This window comes from Topomyia yanbarensis, chromosome 3 (assembly GCF_030247195.1).
Source record: "Topomyia yanbarensis strain Yona2022 chromosome 3, ASM3024719v1, whole genome shotgun sequence".
Classification (NCBI taxonomy): domain Eukaryota; kingdom Metazoa; phylum Arthropoda; class Insecta; order Diptera; family Culicidae; genus Topomyia; species Topomyia yanbarensis.
Window position 1 is genome coordinate 119,446,394 of NC_080672.1, and position 25,167 is coordinate 119,471,560.

Consider the following 25,167-nt stretch of genomic DNA (forward strand, 5'->3'; position numbering starts at 1 on the left):
AGAACGCCCGACAGGTCTTCGAGATTTATCGTATGGGTCGAGTGCATGCACCCTAAGGCGATACGCAAACAACGATACTGAAGTTTGATAAAATGTATGTTCGCAGCGGACCGAAAGCAGAAGCATCCGTATTCCATTACCGACAGTATCGTTGTTTGATACAATCTAATTAGGTCTCCCACCATGTTCCGGTTATTGTACGAAAAAAATTGATCCTTCCTTGGCATTTCTGTTTCAGATACCTTATTTGGCACCCCAAAGTACCTTTCGAGTCGAACCAGACCCCTAGATATTTTACTGTGAAGATCTGAGCGATAGTTTTAGCCATTAATGGAAGCTGTAGTTGTGCTGGTTCACGCTTCCTAGAGTATACAACTAGCTCAGTTTTCTCTGTGAAGAACTCGATACCCAGCTAAACAGCCCAAGTAGACAAATTGTTCAAGGTATTCTGTAATGGTCCTTGTAGATCGACAGCTTTGGGTCCCGCAACAGAAACCACGCCATCGTCTGCAAGTTGTCACAAGGTGCAGGAATTGTCAAGGCCCATGTAGCAAAAAGTTGTTTAAAGAGAGCGTCGTTGCTGGCGGAGCTTCTCTGAAATAATGTTGATAGAAACTGAATCAAAAGCCCCCTTTATATCTAAGAAAACTGATGCCATCTGCTCTTTGCTAGCATATTTTGAATTCCAGTTGAGAGCTACGCAAGACAATCGTTCTACCCTTTGCCTTTCCGAAAGCCAAATTGTGTATCTGAGCATTTGCTTCGACCCAATTGTCGAAGCTGGATGGGATCATTTTCTCGAACAACTTCCGGATAAGGACAGCATTGCGATCGGTTGATATGAATTGTGGTCGGAGGCTGGTTTTCCTGGTTTTTGGATGGCGATGACATTCACTTGCCTCCAATCGTGTGAAACAATATTACCCTCAAGAAACTTATTAAATAAGTTCAACAAGTTACTCTTGGCAGAGTCTGGCAGATTCTTCAACAAGTTGAATTTGATTCTGTCTGGCCCTGGAGCTTTATTGTTAAATGATAAGAGAGCAAGTGAGAACTCCACCATCGAAAAAGGTGTACCGGGACGGAATCCGGACAAACTTTCTTGGCAAAATCGAATATCCAACGGTTTGAATATTCCACGCTCTCGTTAGTACTGTTTCGGTTTCGCATACGCCAATGTTTCCTTCGTTAGTCCGTCAACGAACCGGCGCCAGTAACTACGTTTCTTGGCTTTCATCAAACTCTTTATTCGCGTTTCTAACGTCGCGTATTGTCGATAGCTAGCGGGTAACCCGTCATTCCGGAAGGTTCCGGCGGCCTTCTCTGTGTACACGTATGTGCACTCTTTGTCCCACCACGGATTGGGTAGAAGTTTTTGTATGTTCGCGCTGGGTACAGGCTTAGTCTGAGCTTGATTCGCGCTGTCGAGAATCAAGCCAGCTAAAAAGCTGTACTCTTCCTCCGGAGGAAGTTCCTGAGTAGATTCGATGTTGTCGGATATTGTGGCAGCATAGCTAATCGAAACTACGATCGGCAGATGGTCGCTCCCGGGGGGATCAGGGATTACTTTCGACGTGCAATCTAACTGTAGCGATGTCGAGCAAAGGGATGAATTGGGGGAATAAGTAATATGTGTGGTGATGGAAGCCATTAGTCTGCAACGCAACGCAAATCATCCTTTCATTGATTTCAAACCTAACCTAAAGATTTAAAAAACTGCAAAAAAAAATCATAAAAAAATAAAAAAGCAATTTTATTGCAACGAAAATCAACTTATCGCATATCACTATTTGTTCAATCTCACTAGAAGAGTCGGCCAACTAATCATATTCTGCTTCTTCCGCGTAGCTGATCCAGCTTGTCAAGCTCGTCCTCGATCCAGCTTCGATAGGTTGTTACGTTGGTGAATAGATGCGGCACCCGGTTAATGTCGGTTGACCATGTGAGAATGCCCCGCAGCTCGACACGTACCTTTCCATCGTGACTTTGCTCAGTGCAAATTAGAGGTGATCCACTAAAGTCCTGCAATAAGTGATGGGATTAATTTAAGCATATAAAATATTAAATTCAATAGTAAAGTTGGATTGTTGTGTTTTGTATTCCCTCGTCAGCAGCCAACAGACCGTTATCTACCCACTAAATCCACAAATGAAACATAAAGTGTACGGTTGAAACGTTTAGTCGGGACTGGTGTTACGGTTGATAGAGAAATTCTGATTTTTTACTGATGAGAACCTAACGAAGTGAAACATTTTTGGTTAGTAATCCTATGTGGCAATATGCTGGTTTTCCCTATGGAGCCAATTTGGCACCCTAGAGAGAATTAACTTGCAAATCAAGTATTCATTTCGGTTTTCTTAAAGCTACCCAAATTAAAACTGGACCAATGATATAACCCATTCTGGAATCATTCATCAACTACAAGATAAAGCTAAACAAAATTGTACCCCAACTCTCAGAAATCAAATAAGTTATCAAGCAAAATTAGCTAAAACAAATTTCAGAAATGACAAAGCAAACAATTGGGTCCACCGCAACCGCATTTTCCGTAGAATCCTTTCCAAAATCATACAAAATCCTACCATCACCAAAATCCGTCCACAAATTCAACACCATATCCCTCCACCCGGACGCAAACCCCAAGCAAGCTAGAGCGTGTCTAATAGCCTTACCACATCCAGCGTCTGACTTTTGTCCACCGGTCCGGCACACAGATTGCCCTGGTGCTGAAGATAGTTCCGATGTTCCCGCCGGCATTCGCTCCCATTGGCCGGAAAAATGCTAATATTTGTCGTTATGTAATTAGTGCCATCGTCGCTACGGATCGGCCGATGCTGCAGCTGTGGTGCCTGGTACCGCGGCCGTTGTCGTGGTCGCTGGTTTCTCCGTTGTCTTGTTCCACCGCCAGCCGCCCGATTGTGCCCATTGCCAGGGAAGGAACTATTTCCAAGGCACGGTGGAAACGCGTCGACATGGCCGCCGAGAAAGATAGATGTGATAATTGAATAAATAATGCTCTTTCGTTAAAACTATTTAATTTTCACTTTAGCTAATATCGTTGGCCTAGTATGTGAGCTAGGATACGGGGTAACGGTTTTTAGGGACGATGAGATTGTTTGACTGGGAAAACGATACTACAAACTAAACTCATTTCGATTCCTTTCCGCAAAATGGGATTAAAATGGGGAGAACCAGAGAAGAATCTAAAACTAACAAAACGATGCAAGTTAAACTTTCTCGTACAGACCAGCACTGCACCTGGCATGACTTCGGAAGGAAATTGCTAGAATGTTAATTTGGCGCATATTCAACGGAAATTATGAATCTTTCGACGTGGCCTAATTGAAGGATCATCAGTGTGGAAATTGAGTAATTGTAGGGGAGAGTGAGCACTTGATCCCAGTAGTGTACCTCAACTTGAACCAGAAGCGGATCCAGAAAAAAATTTCGGAGGGGGTCCGAAATTTCGACTTTGAAATGTTCGTTGTACAATACGTAATATGTATTACCCTCATTTAATTAAAATCAGTTTCGATGGTTGAATCTGGTTCGGAATGATTTTGAATTTAGAACGAATTAAAAATGGAAACTATTTTAAAATTTCTCAAGAAGTTACCCCCAGGACCTTCCCCCCAGGATCGGCCACTGACTTGAACGTTCACTTTCTGACCATGAAGAGAGAGATTAGCATATTATCTCAGCTACATCCAAGCTAAAATCATCATCCTCTATAGACCCGCACAGAAAAACATATGTGTTTAAAAATGCATTTTCGACCTAACCGAACCACTTCATCGGTTATTCGACTTGTCGTTATAAACTGCAACGTTTCCATCGCTGTGGAAATTAGCTTTTGTATTTTCAGTTCACAGGAAGAGTTGAAAATTACCCAGGAATGTCCGCACTGTGCGCTGCTCTTAAACTATTTGAGTTATTTGTGTTGTTACCGGCGTTCTGTCACTACAAGCAATATATTTCAGAAGACCTATTTGGATACGTGCCTAGCCAATCGAGTAAGAAGAATCTATTGTCGTTCACTTCCTTCGTCTTAAAAGGGTTCGAGGATGGATTACCAACCGACAGGGCCGTCTTCAGACCACTCGAGGCTCTTGGGCACAAAGGGGCCCCCATCATTGAACAGACGTGTAAATAGATAAAGGGCCCAGCATTGAAAAAGTGTAAATAGATAAATAGTACCATTGTCCTCCATGCCCTTCCACATTTGAGACAAGTAAGTAGACCAACAAACCATCAAAATAAATGGAGAAAATCCATGGTTGTAGAATTTACCACCAGGTGACATTATACACGCAAGATGGCCTGGATTGATCTAAAAACTTAGTAGCAGCAGAATTTCCAAAAAAAGCAAAATCTCGGACACTCTTAGGAAGAGTTAACCTTCAACACGTAAAGAAGGTTAACTCTTCCTAAGAGTGTCCGAGATTTTGCTTTTTTTTGGAAATTCTGCTGCTACTAAGTTTTTAGATCAATTCAGGCCATCTTGCGTGTATAATGTCACCTGGTGGTAAATTCTACAACCAAGGATTTTCTCCATTTATTTTGATGGTTTGTTGGTCTACTTACTTGTCTCAAATGTGGAAGGGCATGGAGGACAATAGTACTATTTATCTATTTACACTTTTTCAATGCTGGGCCCCTTATCTATTTACACGTCTGTTCAATGATGGGGGCCCCTTTGTGCCCAAGAGCCTCGAGTGGTCTGAAGACGGCCCTGTCGGTTGGTAATCCATCCTCGAACCCTCGGATATGACCCAAAATGAACTTTCAAAATGCGATAACTTTTTAAGTTTTGCACCTAAAAGTTTGGTATTTCTTAACTTTTCCTCTTGAATAAAGAGCGACCATTTTCAATCGAGATTAAAATTTTCGGACATTCCTGAAGGGCAATACAAAAGAAGCTACGAATAAGGTGTTAGCAGGTTATATTGACCCGATTTTGAACTCAGTTTTAAGACACATTTTCTGTCAAATCTATATGAACCTGTACCCAAATTGTGTGTTAGAGTTTCAATTTTTAGTTTCTGGTAAATATTACTGTTTTTGACCAGGTTGATCATAGCAGGAGTCGGTGTCGAATGAGGTCATATTTGGCATGCATGGACGTTTGCGGAACCGTCATCATAAATCACAAGTTTATTGACAGAATACTAATAATAAACACAACCAAAACAAAAAAAGAATGTGCATATCACTATGCTATATTTCACCCTAAGGAGGAAAATTTGGTAAAAACCAAAATTTCTCACTAGGGTGAAAATTTGTTGGTAAAAACCAGTCTTTGTACAGGAGGGCACAAATCCTTATTTCATACTATGTTGCGTTTCGGCTTCGCCTCTTCAGAAACCGACACTAACGTATTGTCGGAATAGATTAGCGCCGGCTTGACGCAAATCCCTTAAAACTAAAACACACTATGTGTTTCAATCAAACGACTGATCAAACGTGATGTCCCGTTCGAGCAGAAGTTCTGTTTATGCCGATGAGACACAAGTGAAGCCGAAACTTGTCTTGGCTTAGCAGGCCTATGCGAAAGCACTATGCTATATTTCACCCTAAGGAGGAAAATTTGTTGGTAAAAACCAGTCAAACCAACTTCCACTCCAGTAACGGACTAATGAAATTTTCTAACATAGTGGACTTAATTTTCACAACTTTTAATGTTTCTGATCCTCTTAAAAGCATTCTGATACATTTTCTCCCTAGTTGACTGCTAAATGGCCCCTCCTTGCAGCGATCGTATAATTCGATGGCTAAGTCATCAAACGAGATCACTGATTCGATCATTCTCCTACAGTGGAATTGCAGAAGTATCCTACGATACCTACGAAAAGCGATTCCTTCAAAATTTTACTAAACAGTTTAAAATGTGATGTTTACGCATTATGTGAAACTTGGTTAACTTCCGATATAAATATCAACTTCCACGATTTCAATATAATTCGTCTGAATCGAGAAAACTCTTACGGAGGAGTACTTTTGGGGATTAAAAAGCGCTATTCTTTTAGCCGAATTAACCTCCCTTCGACACCAGGCATTGAAATTGTCGCTTGTCAAGTTCTAATCAAAGGCAAAGACAATTGCATTGCTTCCATCTACGTTCCTCCTAGAGCCTCGGTAGGGCACCGAACGCTTTGTAATATCACGGAATCCTTACCGGCACCACGGCTAGTTCTTGGAGACTTTAACTCGCACGGTACGGTATGGGGCTGTCTTCATGATGATACTAGATCAACATTAATCCAAGATCTTGCGACAATTTCAACATGACCATCTTAAACACGGGAGAAATCACGCGAATTCCTACACAACCAGCACGCGCGAGCTCGTTGGATTTATCACTATGCTCGACATCGCTACAGTTAGATTGCATGTGGAAGGTGATCCCTGATCCCCACGGTAGCGATCATTTGCCTGTTTTTGTTTTTTTTTATTATTTCAATTATAGAGGTTTTAACCTTAAGGTCATTCGCCTCTTCGGGTTAGAAAAATCTCTTAGGAAAAATTTCTAACCCTATGTGCGGGGTCGGGACTCGAACCCAGGTGCGCTGCGTACAAGGAAATCGATTTACCAATACGCTACGCCTACTCCCTTGCCTATTGTAATTTCAATTGCTAACGGTTCAAGACCATCGGAAACAAACAATTCCGTATGACCTCATACGGAACATTAATTGGAAGAGTTACGCGACCGCGATATCCGTTAAAATCGAATCCACTCGAGAGCTTCCTCCGGAGGAAGAGTACAGGTTTTTGGCTGGATTGACTCTCGACAGCGCTCAGACTAAACCAGCACCCAGCGCGAATACCCGTGGACGGTCTCCCATCCTGTGGTGGGATAAAGAGTGCTCAGAGCTGTACGCAGAGAAGTCCACTGCATATAAGGCCTTCCGGGAAGACGGGTTACCTGCTAGCTATCAACAGTACGCGTCGTTAGAAAGGCGAATGAAGAGTCTAATGAAAGCCAAAAAACGCAGTTATTGGCGCCGGTTCGTCGACGGACTAACGAGAGAAACAGCGATGAGCACTCTTTGGGGTACGGCTCGACCAACGAGAACGTGGAATATTCAAACCGCTGGATATTCACTTTCGCCAAGAAGATCTACAGTCTATCACCTCTCGAGAGGTTCTTAATCATGAACCAAACACACTGTACCTATATATAGTGCTAAGCCAAAAAAAATCCCAAAGGACCCAATTTTTTAATCAATTTGAAGTACATACTCTCAGTAGCACTTACTCGAATTTCCCACGCGACTGAGAACTAAGAACTTAAATTGCAACTTTTGAAAATCACACTACCTCTGAAGTGCATGCGTACATAGTTCAAGTTTTACTTCGATATCGACTTGTTCTAAAAGTGACTTCCCCGTAGTATCTTTGATTTGAATTATTACTGCTAATCCTTATGCCAAAGAACAAATTAAAAAAAAACTCTAAAATCTCGCCAGGGATAACCATTATCTTTACTGGAACATTTTTTTTAGAGAAATTCTTCAATAAACTTCCGTTACCTGCGCCATTGCACGGGGTGCACGCTACTCTGAAAATTTGTGTTGTGGAGCAAAACCTAGTTACACTTACGGATAGACAAAAAAATATTTTTAATCATATTTCTAGTCCAGTGAAAGTCGAAACCTGTGGCAACTCTATTGAAGACTCGCTGAAGTCCGATCACAGCGCTGTGGCGCCCGTAGTTGGTTCTCCTAAAAGGTAGTCACAGAAGAGAGTTAGTACGCAGTGTTCGAATGCGGGCTTGAACATTCAGGCGTTCTAGAATTGTAGTACAATCTACTCTGGCAGAGAGTAAGTCCGAGACGAACAGGGCTCAAGAGCAGTCCCTCCGACTGCTCAGTGTATCGAGGTGTATTAGCTTCTAACGTTCAGCGGACCAACGCGCAATAAAGCGATTTAAGACAGTATACGTCCCTGAAGTTTTTCGCTATTCGGAAGATGAACCCATGCTGTCTTGATGCCTTATCCACGATGCATGAAGTATGTGGTTTGAACAATAGTGCCGAATCCATGATGACTCCTAGATCCTTCACGTGAGAGTGTCTTGGAATGCTTGAGTCGAATAAATTGTTGTTAAACTGAATCGGATGGCGTTTCCGCGTGAACGTAACGATTAAGCATTTGCTCGGGTTTAATACCATTCTGTTTAGATCACACCACCGTACTAAAGCTCTCCAGTTCACTCTGAAGAGACTCGGCATCGATTTTATCCCGCATTTGTCGAAAAAATTTCATGTCGTCAGCGAATGAAAGGCGTGGTCGTTGTAATTTGATATTGACATCATTACAGTAAAGGAGGAGTATTACTGGACCGAGATGGCTTCCTTGTGGGATGCCGAATGTAGCGAAGAATGATGCAGATAGACAGTCCTTAATGCTGATTTGAAGTTGCCTTCCATCGAGGTAGGAGTGAAACCAGCACAGAAGTTGTCCATGAATACCGAGTTAGTCCAGTTTCGCTATTGCGATATCATGGTTGATTTTGTCGAAGGCCGCAGATAGATCCATGTAAATAGCATCGGTTTGCAACCCGTCAGCGAATCCATCGAGTACAGATGATGTGAATGTAGTGTTTGCAGTGAAAGAAAATAGGGTCTAAAACAACCAGCTTGTATAGTTTTGATAGGGCTCTTAAACACGAGATTCCCCGATAATTTTCAATGTTCGATTTTTTTCCTTTTTTATGAAGTTGAAACATGTGCACTGCTTTCCAGCAGGAAGGAAATGTTCTAGTAATGAGTGATAGCACGAAGATTCGCCGAAGTGGTTCAAGAAGCCCGCTGATGCACTTTTAAATACTTGGGTTTGATTTACGATAAAAAACTTACTTTCAAGGATCACATTGAAGGAAACCAAACAAAATGCAACAAAGCTATAAAATGTATGTACACTCTTATAAACAGGAACTGTAGGCTCGAAAAATTATCTCAAAAACTCTACGTAGGTGTTTGGTATTTTTTACAAAGAATGTGTATGCGAAGTTTGAAATAAATCGGTGAAGTAGTTTTTGAATGGCAGTTAACAACACCGCAAAACAGTCTACTTTCTACTTCTGTCGCAGTCAGACGCACACTCGAGCCAAGTGAACAACAGGCCTCTCGATCTAGTGTGCATTGTCTCGAGAACAAAGGAAACATCGGATTATTCTTGTCATCATGAGTAAAGTTGACGAAAAAGTTCTACTCCGACCCGAAGCTGCGGTCGTTGACTTTAAATTTTGTTTAAAACGACCGAGTTTTAGTGAAGTGGAATACCTCCTGAAGGAAAAATGCAACTTAGACCTACGGAAGTGTTGTACCTTCAGTATCATCATCTTCGCAGTGCAGCGTTAATATCATTCAACACGTTAGCACAAGCCGAGCGTTTCGTTTTGAAGAACAACTTAAAACTCGTGGTTGAAAGTGACAACGTTGGAATTAAGATTCCCCTATACATTGAGAATGATTATATAGATGTAAGATTATATGACCTATCACCTCGTACCCCTCCTGAGCCAATTGCAAAATGCATGTCGCAATACGGAGAAGTAGAATCCGTTACACCTGATACTTGGAGAAACTTCTTCCCGGGTACTCCTAACGGAGTTTTTGTAGTGAGGATGCGTGTTGAAAGGCCTATACCCTCCTACTTGACAATAAAACTCAAAACTCACGGAACTACAATAATGCAAACTACGCTATGCACCCATGAGGGGCAAACTCCTACGTGCAAGTATTGTAATCAGACAGCTCAACATGGACAAGCTTGCGCGGAAGATGCAGAGAAAGACGCATCTCAACCGACTGCCAACTCATCTACGGCAAACCAACCCAAAACAGGGTTTTCAATACCAATGCCTGAACCACAAACGGTGGCCAAATTTGTGGCAGACCATAATGACAACCACAAAAGAAGCATCCAGTACCGCTAAATCAACTGTAAGCAACATTGGCAAGGATAACAATAACAGTGACGGATTTACGCTGGTCAACAATAAGTGCAAGAAACAGGGAAAACCATCTGATCGCGGACACCAAGACGGCTTCGACCTGGACGTGAAAAACAAAAAAGAATTAAATGACCCCACAGATGCAGATTGCCAGCAAACCCCGCGAAAGAAGGTCTCCGCTCGCAATAAAAAGTTGCGCGCACGAGATCCAATATTATAATAATATTTGTTTATATTTTTATTTTTACATTTGTAAACATATAAAAGCTCCACGGCTCCGTTAAGCTACCGCTATGAGCCGTATCAAATAAACGAATTATAAAAAAACACCGCAAAACGTGTTTTTCCAGGGACGTTCCACAAAAAGCTTCGCCACTGAGTCGCTAGTCGATATTTTTGCATAGAAAAAAAAACAGAATGTTATTGAAATTTCAAAAAAAAATGCAAAAAAAATGTTTGTGCGCATTTTACGGCTACTCCTGAGATTTACTGTCACTTGCTCAATTTCCAATATTTTACAATAAACATTTGGAAAAATATTGTTTGTATGTTGCATTATTATAAATATGAAAACTCAATTAATATACTAACACTCCCTGTATCACCATTTTTCTGAAGAGATCGAAGTAGGCTTTGAGCAAAGTTGGATGCAAATTCCTAATGTGTCACGTTTTTTCACCGATTGAAAAATAGTTCTTGATACTGCAAGTTTAGACTTTTTGTACTGAAGAAATAAGTTGTTCAAAATTGTGAAGCTTTCTTGTGCGAGTGTGCAAAATAGTGAAAAACAGTCAGTTTAGTGAAAACGTCAGCATCGGTATCGGTTTGTTGCTGATTTGCAGTTAGAATCGTCACCTAGCTCCTCACCAATGTCTTCTTCGTCAACTACATCTCAAGTTTTTCATTGCTGTGGTGACCCAGCTAAGCGGCATGTTTGGAGAAAGTAGTCTGTCCGTGGTGCCTTCACCCAAATAAATCTGGTGAGATCAATCTGATTTATAATAATTATAATTATCCATTTTGTTGAATATACAAAATCACTCCAAACCTACATCCCATTTTCCTTCCCTGCTAACAAAATCGAACATCCGTAATACCTATGGGAATTGCGTGGGTTCCCCGTATCTTATAAGTAGGTATTCAACTAACATTTCCTTCCCTTTTGCGATCGTAAGGACATGGCCAGGTGTGCAGTGAACTGTACCTACTGTCGTATAAAAAGAATTCACTGTAACGGCACTCACCCATGATGAGTGCCGTCGTTTTTGCTATGCTATGCTATGCTACTCCCTGTATCACTATTTTTTAAATGCCTGTTCTTATTCGCGAATACTTTAGGATACGAGGGCCATTTTAATTCTGACACGGGCACCCAACTTAGATCAAAAGATTAATTTCCTAGAAGGTTCAACTTCAAAATCTCGAATAAAGGGCTTTCTTGTGTTGTACAGTTTGTAAATTGTTCGTTGAAACCATTTGGAAAATTGAATTGAAATGCAAATATACCCTCACTTCGCTTCACCCACCAGTCGTAACCGACATGAAGCTCGTCAAGTGAGAAAATAAAGAAGAGTTTTAGCTTTTCCCTGTGCCTGGCGATAAAGATAAAAAAAATGTAAGCCGATAGCGCAAAACTTTAGCCAAAGAACAACTAAAAGGTATAGGTAGCAAAGTTAAACAGTTAATCTGACGGTGCGTGCAACGGAGAACTGATCCGAAATAATGGAACCTCTTTAAATGGAAGAAAAATTCTAGCAAAAACAAATATTAAGTAGATCTAATTATGATAGCAGCATAAGTTTTTCAGATATTGATTACGAATTCCCTTCATGCCTAGCGCAACCAAATCATAAAATTAGATTCCAATTTTTCTAACGGAAAATGGAAACCCCATCATGCATAATACACTATTTACCACTGGTCATCCCGACCGCATACGATGACAAAGATTGGTCTATTCTGACATCTTCAAACCTAAAATTGAATATACCTACGCAGCACTTCCTCGCAGCTTCCTCCAGGAATAAGTTCGGCAAATATTGGACAACGCTGAGGGATGATTTATAATTGATGATAAGCAAATATACGACGGTTCGTGGAAGTTTTGTTTGTTCTCCGCAACCGAGTCGGGAAGATGTTCCACCGGTGCCATTCCTCGAATCAGGTGCCGCCCGCTCCGGACGATGGGTGGCTCTGTTTCTGCCAGTTGCTGGGACCAGGTGGTGGTGGTATCGGTACTACTTCGAAGAACTTGTTTGAGCAGCACTGAAGCAACTCTATCATCGGACGGCTGCTGCTGGTGCTGCGATTCCTGCTGTTGTTTGTTTTCGTCCTGTTGTAATACGAGCAAGGCCTGAAATATAATGGTGAAGCCGATTAATAATGTACTGATTCGGTCTTCAGCACGTTTCGATTATTACTATAGTGTTCATTGTGGGATTGTACGGTTGTGGTATTGCATAAATTTCGTTCCACGTAGAGAGGGGGTTTGGACAACTATGAATATTTCATTGGAATGGTTTGAGTAATAAGTGGGTATTGAATATTTACAAGTTTAATCTATTATTCGTGCAGGTGCATGTGGTGAGTGGAATTCATAAAATTTATTGGTTTTCAAATGTCCATCTACTGTCATTACATGAACATCCTTAAGATTCGACAAGTTTGCTTCGAAAAATAGCCTGTCTCGGCATATTACCATTATTTTCTAAGAAAAAATATAAATAGTGAAGGTCATGTAGTACACGCTTATATTCGGCTATTCATTGCAACAAAAACTCAAAAATAAGTAAAATTTGTTTGATAGCTCAATATATGTCTGATTAAAAAGGGATATCTTCATTTCACATAGGCTGGCGTACTAGGCAAACAAATATATCAATTAACCGAGAACAATATAGCCGAAACGACAGTTATTGTTTTCGCGTCATTTCAACGCAATATCATTTTCATTGGCACTTAATTTCAATTTCATTCGAGGAATTCGTTCCGTTGCGACTAAAATGTTGTGACTGATCGAATCTATAGGTCTATAGGCATAATAATTTCGATATCATGTCTTCAGTATATGGTAGTCTCTTGGTCTGTTTTACTTCGTTTTAGAATAAAATGAGAGAGATTATCATCGCACTGATCCTCATTCGGGTTGAATAAAACGGTATTTTCGAAAGCATCTTCGTTACTCGCACAACGTTGAACGTTAGATGCAACAACTTTAATTGAAATTGTTTCCCAAATTTATGTAAAACGAACCTGCAGCTTTCTGCAAGAAGTCATGGATTTCTTCCAATCTTGATGATGATTGGAAAAAAATCACGAGCTAATTAAAAACGAATCAATTACTGAACAGATTAGTGTCAAAATGTTTGAATTGACTTAGGCTGTGAACCATTTGGCGATTTTCTTTAACTTTTAGTTAAAATTTGACAGTTCGAAAGTTATTTTCTCTTGAATGGAAAAATTTAACCGAGAGAGCGAACCATTTCAAAAGTTGACATATGGTTAGTTATTTAGAATTGTCAGCTGCGATGACGACAAGTTGGTAGAGGTGTGAACATTTGTCGATGTTTTAAAATTAGTTTTTTTTTTCTTATTACATTAAGTATGACAGTCATAGCCACGAAAAGTAAACATCCACATCATGAAATAACTCAAACAAATCATAACACAACACGTTATCGTTTCCATCTTTATCCCTTAATTTTGTATTGAAAAATATTGATAACCTCAATTAGGTACAGGAAATGTTTCCACCTTTTTACTCTGAATCATGGGCAAAATTTTAACCAGCGAGCTGTCCATTTTAACTATCGCTCTGTCAATTTTTACCATGCTCTAGAGTAGGGTTATTTTGCAAATAACTTTCGAAGTGTCAGATTTTAACTAAAAGTTAAAAATTTCACCAAATGGTTCACAGCCTTAGAAAGTTTATCTGCAAGCATCATATCAAATCCAAGTGTCAGAAGGAACTAGGCAGTAGACCATGCACACTTCTGCTGGCAATCTCTTCGGCACAGGAGAAGCAAGTGCGATATGTTCTCTTTGATTCGTTGAAAGCAAGTGTGATGCTAAATCAATGAGTTCACCCATATTCATAGTTTCTAGTTATTTAGTGGTGTCATAAATATTACATTAAACAGAATTTAAGCAAATTAGAAGATAACAGTAATCAGTACTGGGAGATTTCCATTCGATTAGTGAACAGTTCTTTACTAGATTAAATTCCGGTTAGTTAATGAACTACTGCATTGAGACATAACTTTTGTATTGTCCAAAAATCCATGAATTCCGAAATAAATCCTATAAGCTTCGTGTGCTCAAATATAATATTTGCTTCATCTAGGTAATCTTTTTATGTCCCAACAGTTTTGAAGATTTTAGTGAATAGAACTTTTTTGCACACACTTTACATGTTAGCAAGCAATATTACTAGTCTGCCTTTTGCTATAGTATCTAGGATCTGATAGAAGATTTGCTTAGAAAAATCAGTCTAATGATAAAAAGTAACGATTTCATAAAACATAGGATCTGTGAAAACTCTGAATACTTAAATAGATAAATAACATGCTGCTACAAAAAATCAAACACTGAACGAACTTCAAATGACCGAGTATAGGTTGAAGACCTGCCCAAATGCAACATAAAACTAAATTTGGCCGGTTTAATACACCCCCATTAAAAGATTATAAATATACCTTTCCAACGGTATGCTATATTATGCTGTTTTGTAAGAAATAGCGTCTACTTGGCCGACTGGAGTACTCGTTCGGGAAATTAATTTCGACCAGCCAAAGCAGGATAGATTTCGCTAATGGGATACTGGGATGCACCGCAGCTTGTATTATGGAAGCCCTCGATCCCCCCGTCACAGTCCAGCTACTGCAGCCAACGTTCACCAGTCGTCAAGGTCTTGTGTGCGGGAGTGGATAAAGGGTCTTCCAAACTTCCCTCTGCGGCAAGTACCCATTCTTTCTGAATAATTCAAGCGCTGAAATGTTCCCCGACTCCAGTTCTCCGTTAATTGTACCGTATCAGCACCAGATGCCGTTCTTCCTGCCTGCGAACCGCAGATGTTTACGAGAGACACCTAGTCCAGCTGCATTGCATACATCCTACGTAATGTCGTCTCTTCGGTTACCGGAACACACTCTTGCTGCCATCCGTGAGGAAGCCCTTAGTCCCCCCACCACAGTCGAGCCCTTCCTGCCAGCGACCAGCTGCCGTCCCGGTCCTGTGGTGGAGATGGGACGAGTTGTCTTCCGCAAACCTACCTCAGGCAAATATAATGCATCTGTGAGATCTTCCTTGTCTCAAAGCTCTTCGATTTCCTGCATTGGTCAATGACGGGATAAACTGTTGGTATACTACCAAAATGTTGGTGGTATTAGTTCAATCGTTGAGCAATACCGTCTTGCAGTTTCCGATAAGAGTTTTGACATCATTGTCTTCGTCGAAACATGGTTGAACGATGACACGCTTTCCAGTCAGGTGTTCGGTACTGAATACGAGGTGTTTCGCTGTGACCGGAGCCCTAGCAACAGCCGAAGATCCACCGGAGGCGGCGTATTAGTAGCGACTAAAACCAGCTTGAAGGCAAGAATCGTCGAGAACACTTCTTGAGTTTGTCTAAAGCAGGTTTGGACGATTATCGAGCTTGGCGACCGTAAGTTGTAGTTGTGTGCGTTGTATGGTCCACCCGACCGCGCTCGTGATACCGAATACGTTGAAGCACACTGCAGCTTAGTTTTTGCTATCCTCGAAGATGCTAACACTATTGATGAGATCATGGTACTAGGAAATTTTAATCTTCCTAGCATTTCATGGAAATCTACCTGTAATGGATTTCTTTATCCGGATTCGGACCATTCCGTTCTCCACCCATGTGCAGTAAGGCTACTTGACAGCTATAGCTCAGCCACGTTACTACAAATCAATCCTATTGCCAATGAGAGTAGCCGCCATCACGATCTTTGTTTTGTCAGCGATCAGGTTTCCGCCACATCAGTAGTGACGGCTCCCTCTCCTCTAGTAAAACCAGTGGCACATCATCCTCCACTGATCGCCACGATTGATAGCTCTGTGGTGCATGACTTCGATATATTACCGCTTTCTGTCTCCTACGATTTCCGTAAAGCTGACCATCGTAGCATCACAGACCTTCTTTCCGCCATCGATTGGGAAAATATTCTGGACCCCGAAGATGTCGAAACCGAATTTCAAAACTTTTCACGCTATTTAACCTTTAATACGCTATTGACAGGCATGTTCCAAAGAAAGTTCACCATCGACAAACCGGCCCTTCATGGCAAACGAGTACACTGCGACGTCTGAAGTTTATAAAGAGAGCTGCACTGCGGAGGTTTATCAAGTATCGCACAATATCACTCAGAGACTATTACGTCAGTCTCAACCATGCGTACAAACGACCCAGTCAACACTGTTTCTATCGATATCAGCAAAATATTCAGCGTAATATCATGTCGCATCCTAAAAGTTTCTGGAAATATGTGAACGAGCAGCGCAAGGAATCAGGACTGCCGTCGTCTATGACTTTCAATGGGAACACAGCTGCTACATCTCGAGACATATGTGCACTTTTCTCGGAAAAATTCGCGAATGTATTCACAGATGAGGCACTAACTATTGAGCAAATCTAACTCGCTGCTAGCAGAGCTGCACTTGTGGGTCACACTCTGGGTGCTATCGATTTTAATGCAACGATGATTACCAGAGCTTCCTCTCGACTTAAGTCATCTTTCAATCCGGACCCGACGGGCTCCCTTCCAAGAAATTGAAAAGGCAAATCGAAGTTTTGGTTGCTCCGCTTCTTCAGATCTTTAGAGCATCTATTACTAGAGGTATTTTTCCATCACGCTGGAAATCAGCGAACATGTTCCCAGTTTATAAAAAGGACAATAAGCGAGACGTCAATAATTACCGTGGGATAACTTCGTTGAGTGCTGTCTCGAAGTTGTTCGAGCTGGTGTTTATGGAACCTCTTCAGGCTCACTGTAAGCAGTACCTAAGTGACGATCAACATGGCTTCACGTCCAGGCTGTCAACTGCATCTAACCTGTTATGCTTAACATCCTACATAACAGAATGGAACGTCGCGCTCAAGCCGACGTCGTTTACACCGACTTATCTGCCTCTTTTGATAAGCTAAACCACGGTATCACAATAGCAAAAATAGAGGAATTTGGAATAAATGGTAGTGTCTTGCAGTAGTTTCGATCTTACCTCACAGACCGAGAGATAGCGGTTGTCATAGGCGATTGCCAGGACCCTATATTCAGTTCTACGTCAGGAATACCTCAAGGAAGCCACTTGGGACCGTTGATGTTTCTGATATACTTCAATGATGTACATATAATTCTGAAGACTCCACGATTGTCCTTCGCGGATGATCTCAAGATTTTTCGCATAATTCGTACAATTGAAGATTGCAGATTTCTCCAACAGCAGCTTCAAGCCTTTGCTGATTGGTGTAACATGAACCGCATGTATGTAAACCCGAAGAAGTGCTCGGTAATATCATTTTCACGGAAAAAGGATTCGATCTATTTTCAATACTGTCTACTAGAAACAGAAATCGAACGCGCCAGTCACGTGAAGGACCTGGGAGTGATTCTGGATTCTCAACTTACGTTCAAACAACAAGTCTCCTATGCAGTTGGTAAAGCGTCTCGAGCGCTAGGATGCATCTACAGGATAGCCAAAATTTTACAGATGTTTCTTGTCTCAAATCGCTGTACTATGCTTTATCCCGATCAATCCTAGAATATTGCCCTGAAGTGTGGAGCCCAAACTTCGTTTCGCGCTCCGTAGATTGCCGTGGAGAGATCCTGTCCGATAGCTAGGTATGAAAACCGGTGTCAGCTGATTCAACTGGAGCCCCTTTATGTTCGAAGAAATACAGCAAGAGCTTTGTTCATCGCCGACACTTTGCAAGGTCATATAGATGCCCCAGCTATATTAGAACAAATCAATATAAACGTCGCACCAAGAACAGTACGCAACAACATTATGCTTCGATTACCGTTCAGATGCACTAATTATAGTTGCCATCACTGGTCTACAAAGGATTTTCAACCAGGTTGCTTCAGCTTTCGATCTTTTAACTACATTTGACTTTTTTAACCGTTTTTGTGAATTATTGTATGACTGCTATTTTTGTATATGACTTGAATGTTAGTAATAAGTTTATTATCAAGACCAACACCATTGGGGCTTTGGTATACCTGTTGGTGTATAAGACTAATAAAACATAAAACAAAGCAATAACGTGCGATTTTTAGACCATAGTTCTAATCACAATTCAAAAGAACATTTAATTCCGTTTACAACGACATTTTGATCATCAAAATCGGTCCAGAAATAGTGGAGTTATTCGATTTTGCCTTAATTAGGAATTGTCTCCCACGGCTTTTAAGTCGCATTGTTACTGTGATTAGCATTCGACCGCAGAAGTTATCTCTAAATTGCAATCGCAAATCGGCTAAAAAATGACAGGACAGCTAATTGTTTAGTGCCGTAAGTAAAAAAAAAGGATTTTTGCTAAAAATCAAGATTTTGGGGGTAAACAACTTCTTTAAAAAAATGTATTGCATTTGATGCGCCCTACAACCTACACTAGTTCAAAATCACTGTAGCACCGTGTAATTAGTTGATCTTACTTGTCTGATAATATTGCCGAAAATAGTCTTTAATGTATCATCATTTAAATTGAAAATATTATAAATTTGAGTTAAATATGAGTTGAACCGTTTCTCCGCATTTACAAATCGCTTGCCTGATCAGGAGATATGTACCAAATTTCGACATTCTCTTGCATTTGTACTTGCCTGTAAATAATTAAAGTCCAACTGAGTCACACTGAACACTGAGTCTTAATAAACTAAACTAAAAAGAAATGACCCAAAGTGGCAACAAACGTTTACGAAACTGTGAATAACTAATGACAAAGTTGAAGATGTCGCTATAATCGTCAAAGCGACGGGTCATTTCTAATATCGGTCAGTTAGCAGCGTAGTTAGTGTGCATTTTAGTCTGCAGCAGTGCTCGAGGACGGAGGATAGCCTATAGCCTTGTACCAGATAACATATTGTCTATTGCCTTAGTTTTGGAACTCTTTACACTAACTTTTCAAAATTACATTCAGTTTCCAGTGATTATTTCAAGTCTTCAGAATTAACAAATTCATGCAACAAGTTTTAAGTCCCTCCCGAAAAAAAATTCTGGCTACATTCCTGTCAGACATTGCTCTTACTAATGTGTCCAAATGGGTTGGACGAATAGGGGTGCTAAAATGAAAGTTGCCCTACATAGCGATTGTAATTTTAGATTCATTCACACTCAAATGTTTCTTATATACAGCAAAACTCAATGAAATACTGGATCGCTTGCAAAAATGTCCTTCTATTCAAATAGTTCAAACCGAAAATCAGATATATTTTACGTTGTTGATTTAGAAGAATTTTACGCATTTATGGAGAAGTTCTTTTTCTTTTGAACGAAATTAAGGGAAATTTAATTTTTGGGGAATAATTAAATGGCGAAAGAACTTCCGGTTTTGATGGTCAAATAAGTTTATCGTTCAAGGCTTCCCAAAGAATAAGTTTCTGGGTGAAGTTCCAAATGGCGGCTTCAAAATGGCGATTGCTGTCTTCCTCTGCGCGCGAAACATGGTCCGAAAACTATGAGCCTGCCCCGGCATACTCTTGTAGTAAACTAAAATAAAAAATTATTATGATCTCTTAAAGATAATGAAATTATGCACGACGTGTGTGTATGTGTGTGTGCATGTTAACCTTCTAAACCCCACTGGCCGGCAGCGGTATTATGAATATCGGGACTTACCAGGTGTTAGCTCTACCGATTTTCCAATGATCCATTTCAGAATGACAAAGACCTAGCGGTACATTCCGAGGCCATGTTCCCGTCGGCAAGCCCTGCTCAGTTATAATACCTGTACCATTAGTATACCAATATTATAATCAAACTGTCGATTCCCTGCCACGAATGCGGCGCAAGAGATTGACGCGTATTTAGTATATCATATAATCTACTTGTTAACATAAAATTAAGGCATGTATAGGCCAAAAGCCGAAACATCTAGCAATTTTTATGCATAAAACGCTTTTAATCCACCTAACAGTGTGATGAGACATTTCTTACAACTCTTATCACTCCTCGGATATTATATTGTTTGAGAACATTTAGAACTTGATGCTTCGCGATGTTTTTGATAACACATACTAGATGGGATAGTGGCAGGACTCAGAAAATCGCTCAAATCAGCATAGGACAACATCAGTGCTAGAAATCTCAAACCAAATCAATGGGAAAGCGAAAAATTGGCCCATAAAATAGACATACCAACGAATTATTGTTAATGCTCTGTTAATAAAATATCTATATTGTGGTGGGAAAACTGAATTTTCGTAAAGGGGTTATATATTGTACTTAGCCAAAAAAATCGAAATTTTTTTTGAATCGATTTGAAGTTTATACTTTACTTACATTTCCAACGCGACTGAGAACTAAGAAATCAACGCTTTTTCTTGAAAAGGGCGATACTAGCAGTGATACCATTCAAAGAAAATCAACAGTGAATATTTCCACACTTGGTTTTATTTCCTATTCAAGAACTATTGTGTTTTTTGACATCCTAGATTGCATGATTCAGTGATGGAAACCCAAAACTTCATAAAGTATTTGAAATTATTAAATTAAAATTTGTTTTTGCTATTGAAATTGACAAAATGATAGTATCGCTCCTTTGGCGATTGTTTATTTTTTCGGTCCCACCTATCAGCATTGAAGTATCGCCCGTACGTTTTTTACAATAACTACCGTTCTGCACCACCGATTTCGTCCGTGTTTTTTTCAATAGAGATCATTGTTACTATTTACAGCTGGTATCAGCTTGATAATCCTAAAAAAATACGAAAATAACAGTTTCGCCTCTAAACTGCTAGCAAAAAAAAGTATCGCCCTGTTTGTTTGCATGGAGCGTGGAGGGCGAAACTTTAAATAAACAAACAAAAATACAGTTTCGCCCGTTGTATTTTTGCTGTAGTTTAAGAAAGCAATATCGTAGAATCAAAATTTTCAGGTTAATTTTATTGCGTTTCAAAGCCCTCATTCGCATGTATGAAAAAGCCCTATATTTACATTTGTAAGTATCGCCCTTTTCACAAAAAAGCGTTGAAATGAAATCACAGCTCCTGATATCACACTATCTCTGAAGTGCATGCGTGCATAGTTTCAAATTTTACTTCGGCATCGACTTTTTCTAAAGGTGACTTCCCAGTAGTATCCTTGATTTGAATTATTATCGCTATTCCTAATGCCAAAGAACAAATAAAAACCTCACGAAAACGAACCGTTTGGGAAAATCATCATCATTACTGGAATTTTTATTTTCACGAAACTTTTCGATAACCTTCCGTCACTTGCGTTAATGCACTGGGTGCACAGTGCTCTGAAAATCTAGCGAAATCGTCTTAGGGCACCAGCGGGTTCGTAAAGAATACTAAAAATTAATTTCTATTCCATAATTTTCAGTTCAGCAATTCGAGAGATCGTGCTCACAGCAAGCCATGAAAAATAGACTACGTTGTGAAGCGATGGTCACTATTTATTAAAAAATCATGGTTAAATAAAAAATAAAACCATTAAAAAATTTCAAATGTATTATAATTTACTCAAACTTTTTAGGAAAAATTGTTTAATAAGCTTTCGTAATATTGTGTAGGAAAAAAGCTGAAAATTTCAGTATTTTCTCTATCTGCAACATATAAACCCACAAGTATACCAATTAATTGGTATACGAATTGGAATAGGTTCACCAAATTTTGGAAGAAGTCTATAAAATAACCCCCTGAAAACTACCTAAAAATTGTTGTAGTTCGATGCAACAAAAAAATCTCCAAAAAAGAAATGTACCTATTAATGTGAGACACAGCGAATAATACATACAATAAAGACCCATTTTTATCAGTCTCATTGTGTATTTTAGGTTGACAAAATGGGGACATTGACTAAATCGGGCAATTTTTTTTCTTTATAATAAACTGAAGCTGTTAAAATATTCTTCTCGTCCCTTGATGTAGTCTGATAACTATTTCTAATTATGATGAACTTTTTATTTTCGCATATTTCGCATATCTTCATGATAAGGAAAACATGCTCAAGAAAGGATTTACTCGAATTCAATCTTGTTCGTCTGCTAGAGCCCATCAAACATATTTTCATATTTGGCTGATAAAATCGGGGTTTCAATGTGTTATAATAGACATTCAGCATTCGAAGAAGTTTCTTTTGAACGAGTGTAGAACGACTTTGTTTCTACTTACTTGAAATCAGCGGCGTAACCAGAAATTCGGTTTAGTGAAAATCGATCATACTGTCCAAACGGCATAATTCCGAAACCGTAATTTTTGAAGTTTTAAAATTATGCAGTATTAATTTTTCAGAAAATAGTATCAGAGCTCGTGTCTTTAGCGAATATGTTGAGACTTTATTGTACTCATGAATATTAACCTGAGAAAATTCACCATAAATACTTCTTGGACGATATACCGTCAAAATTATTTTATCAAATGATGCGCTGTTTAACGTTTGTAAAACTCATCGAAGATACTAAACCTCCGAAATTGGCGGTTTCAAAATGATGCTATCTTGACCTTAAATTACTGTTATTAAACATTTGACCTATACATATAATTGGTCATACAACAAATATCAAATGCTCATCAAAATCGATCAGAACCTGCTAGAATCGAATGGAAATCGTCATTTTTCATAAATTTCTCTCTATATTCGGAAAGTGTTATCCTCGTTATTAATCATATTACGTTTTCGTCTCAACTCGACGCATTCCCAAAATAAAAACCTGTTTTAATCCACCTAGTGGTGCAATTATGCATGTCTCATTTGTCCAGACTACGATTCCATGGCTGGTTATGTTCAATACAATGGTGGAAATGAATATTAAATGTTCAGTACGATTTGCACATACATACAACGGATCGAAAGCCACGATCTTGAGATACTATGTGATACTGAAACATCGCTTGAAACCAGCGACGGATCATGGAGAAAGATCCGGGAGGTCCGGGTCCTGCCGAAAATTTTCAACTTGTTAAGAAATTTTAAACTAGTTTTAATTTTAAAGTAGCAACCCCTCACTGTATATTCCCTCCGGGCCGGTATGATTGACGATTTTTAGAGTGATTGCATAACCTTTCTATATGAGAAAGGCAAAAATGTACCAAAGTCCAAAAAAGTCAATTTTTGTCAAACATCTCAATGTTTCATGCATTTTAAAATCATTTGGCCTCAAAAATACAAATTTGATTTTGAAAATTTTTCATTTCAGTTTATATGGGAATTTGCTGTGTGATTGCACTCTTCAACTCGTAACCCCGGAACCGGAAGTCCAATCAATAAAAAAATCAATAGCAGCCAATGGGAAGGTTGTACCTTTCATTTGAGACTTACTTTGTGCAAATCGGTCCAGCCATCTCTGATTAACAGAGGTCACATTTTTTTTCCACATACACACATACATACACACAGACATTTTCCGATCTCGACGAACTGAGTCGATTGGCATATGACACTCGGCTCTCCGGGTCGGGATTTGATTGACGAATTTTAGAGTGAATGAGAAAGGCAAAAACATTTTTAGCAAATGTTGAAAGTTATGCATTTTTTGGGGAGCAGTTCTATGTTTCATAGACATTAAATCAATTTTAACTTCGCTTTCTATTAAATAAAGACCCTCATTACAGTACATCTTTACAAAAGCGAGCTCAATTTGAAAAGAAATCTGAGGATTATGATTGATTACAGAACTCTGGAATTTTCTATTGGAATGTTTTAAGGCAGGAATTAGATATTTATGCTATTAGACAACTGTGAAATCAAACCAATAAATCAGTTACATATCAGGACCCCATTCCGACAATTTATCAAAAGTCCTCATGATGTTTACAACAATAGGTTATCAATCTACGGATCAGATAATTGTTATTGTAATATTGAATTAAATCAGTCTGCATCAATAAATTTTCAACTTCAATTCCATTTTTTTTGGTGTTGTTGGGGGGGGGGGGGGGGGTTGTATGGTGTTAAACCCCAAAACCTTCTCTTGGCTACGCCGTTTCTTGGAGTTATTTATTTCGCTTCTCATTTTCCGATATGTTTCCGATCGATCCGATGGTTATAAGTTAGAAAAATTGCAATCAGAAGGTTCGCACAAATGAACATTTTTGTACTGCTAAGTTATCAAGTTCCTTCCAGACAACTTGGAAGTGTTCAGTGATTATTTCTAGCGGTTGTAGATGGTAAAATGAAATACAAAATTCGTTTTATCGAAATAATGTTTGGCTTATTTCAATGGATTATTACTATATTGAACAATAAATAGGCGACAAAGAGTAATCAACAAACAACAAGCCATAACTTTTAAAGTATTCAAAATAGATATTTAAAGTTTTCAGTAAAGTTATTCGCAAAAGTAAGAGCTACAAATTTGCTGAAGACATCATTTCGATATAATCACTTCCAAGAAAATTTGTGAAAATATCTCACTCATTGGGGGATTAATCAGCAAAAGCACAATACCAAAAGAAAGAACATATTTCCTCCATTAAATTCTCCGAAGATACTATTGACCTAAAATAAGCCGTTTTGGCGTTAATAATAGATTACATGTTTTTGGTTATATTTCTGGCAATGGGAAATGATAAAAATCTTTCGTCCGCATTTAATGTTAAATATCTCTTTTGATAATAGTCCGATTTCAACAATCTATAGCTTGTTCGAAAGGTATTCGTTAAAGCTGTCTAAAAACATATAGATTGTTAATCTACATTGTCAATTTCGGCAGATAATTTAAAAAAACTGCAAAAAACGCCATTTTTGCGCATTCAAACATTCATATCTTGGAAACTAAACATCAGAATCAAAAACAAATTAATAGCGTTCATACTGTTTTTTAGTTCTTTCATTTAAAATTGGTTTGGATAAGATCGGTTCAGCCATTGCTGAGAAACACGAATGAGAATTTGTCCGTTACATACACACACACACACAGACACACACACACACACAGACATTGTCCCAAATCGTCGAGCTGAGTCGATTGGTATATAAGACTCGGCCCTCCGGGCCTCGCAAAAAATCTTGAAAGTTTG

At 39.3% G+C, this 25,167-nt stretch overlaps 1 protein-coding gene across 3 annotated transcripts in view; it reads right to left on the reverse strand.

The window, feature by feature from the left end:
- Window positions 1–1,732: 1,732 nt before the first annotated feature.
- Window positions 1,733–25,167, reverse strand: part of LOC131690289 (uncharacterized) — a 129,360-nt gene continuing 105,925 nt past the window's right edge. For all 3 annotated transcript variants that reach the window (XM_058975946.1, XM_058975947.1, XM_058975948.1), the window contains exons 7-9: window positions 11,956–12,314; window positions 2,673–2,940; window positions 1,733–2,022 (exon numbers count right to left, since the gene is read on the reverse strand). In XM_058975946.1, coding sequence (XP_058831929.1) covers window positions 1,825–2,022; window positions 2,673–2,940; window positions 11,956–12,314 — 825 coding nt within the window. In that variant the 3' untranslated portion in view covers window positions 1,733–1,824. The remainder of the gene's footprint in view (window positions 2,023–2,672; window positions 2,941–11,955; window positions 12,315–25,167) is intronic.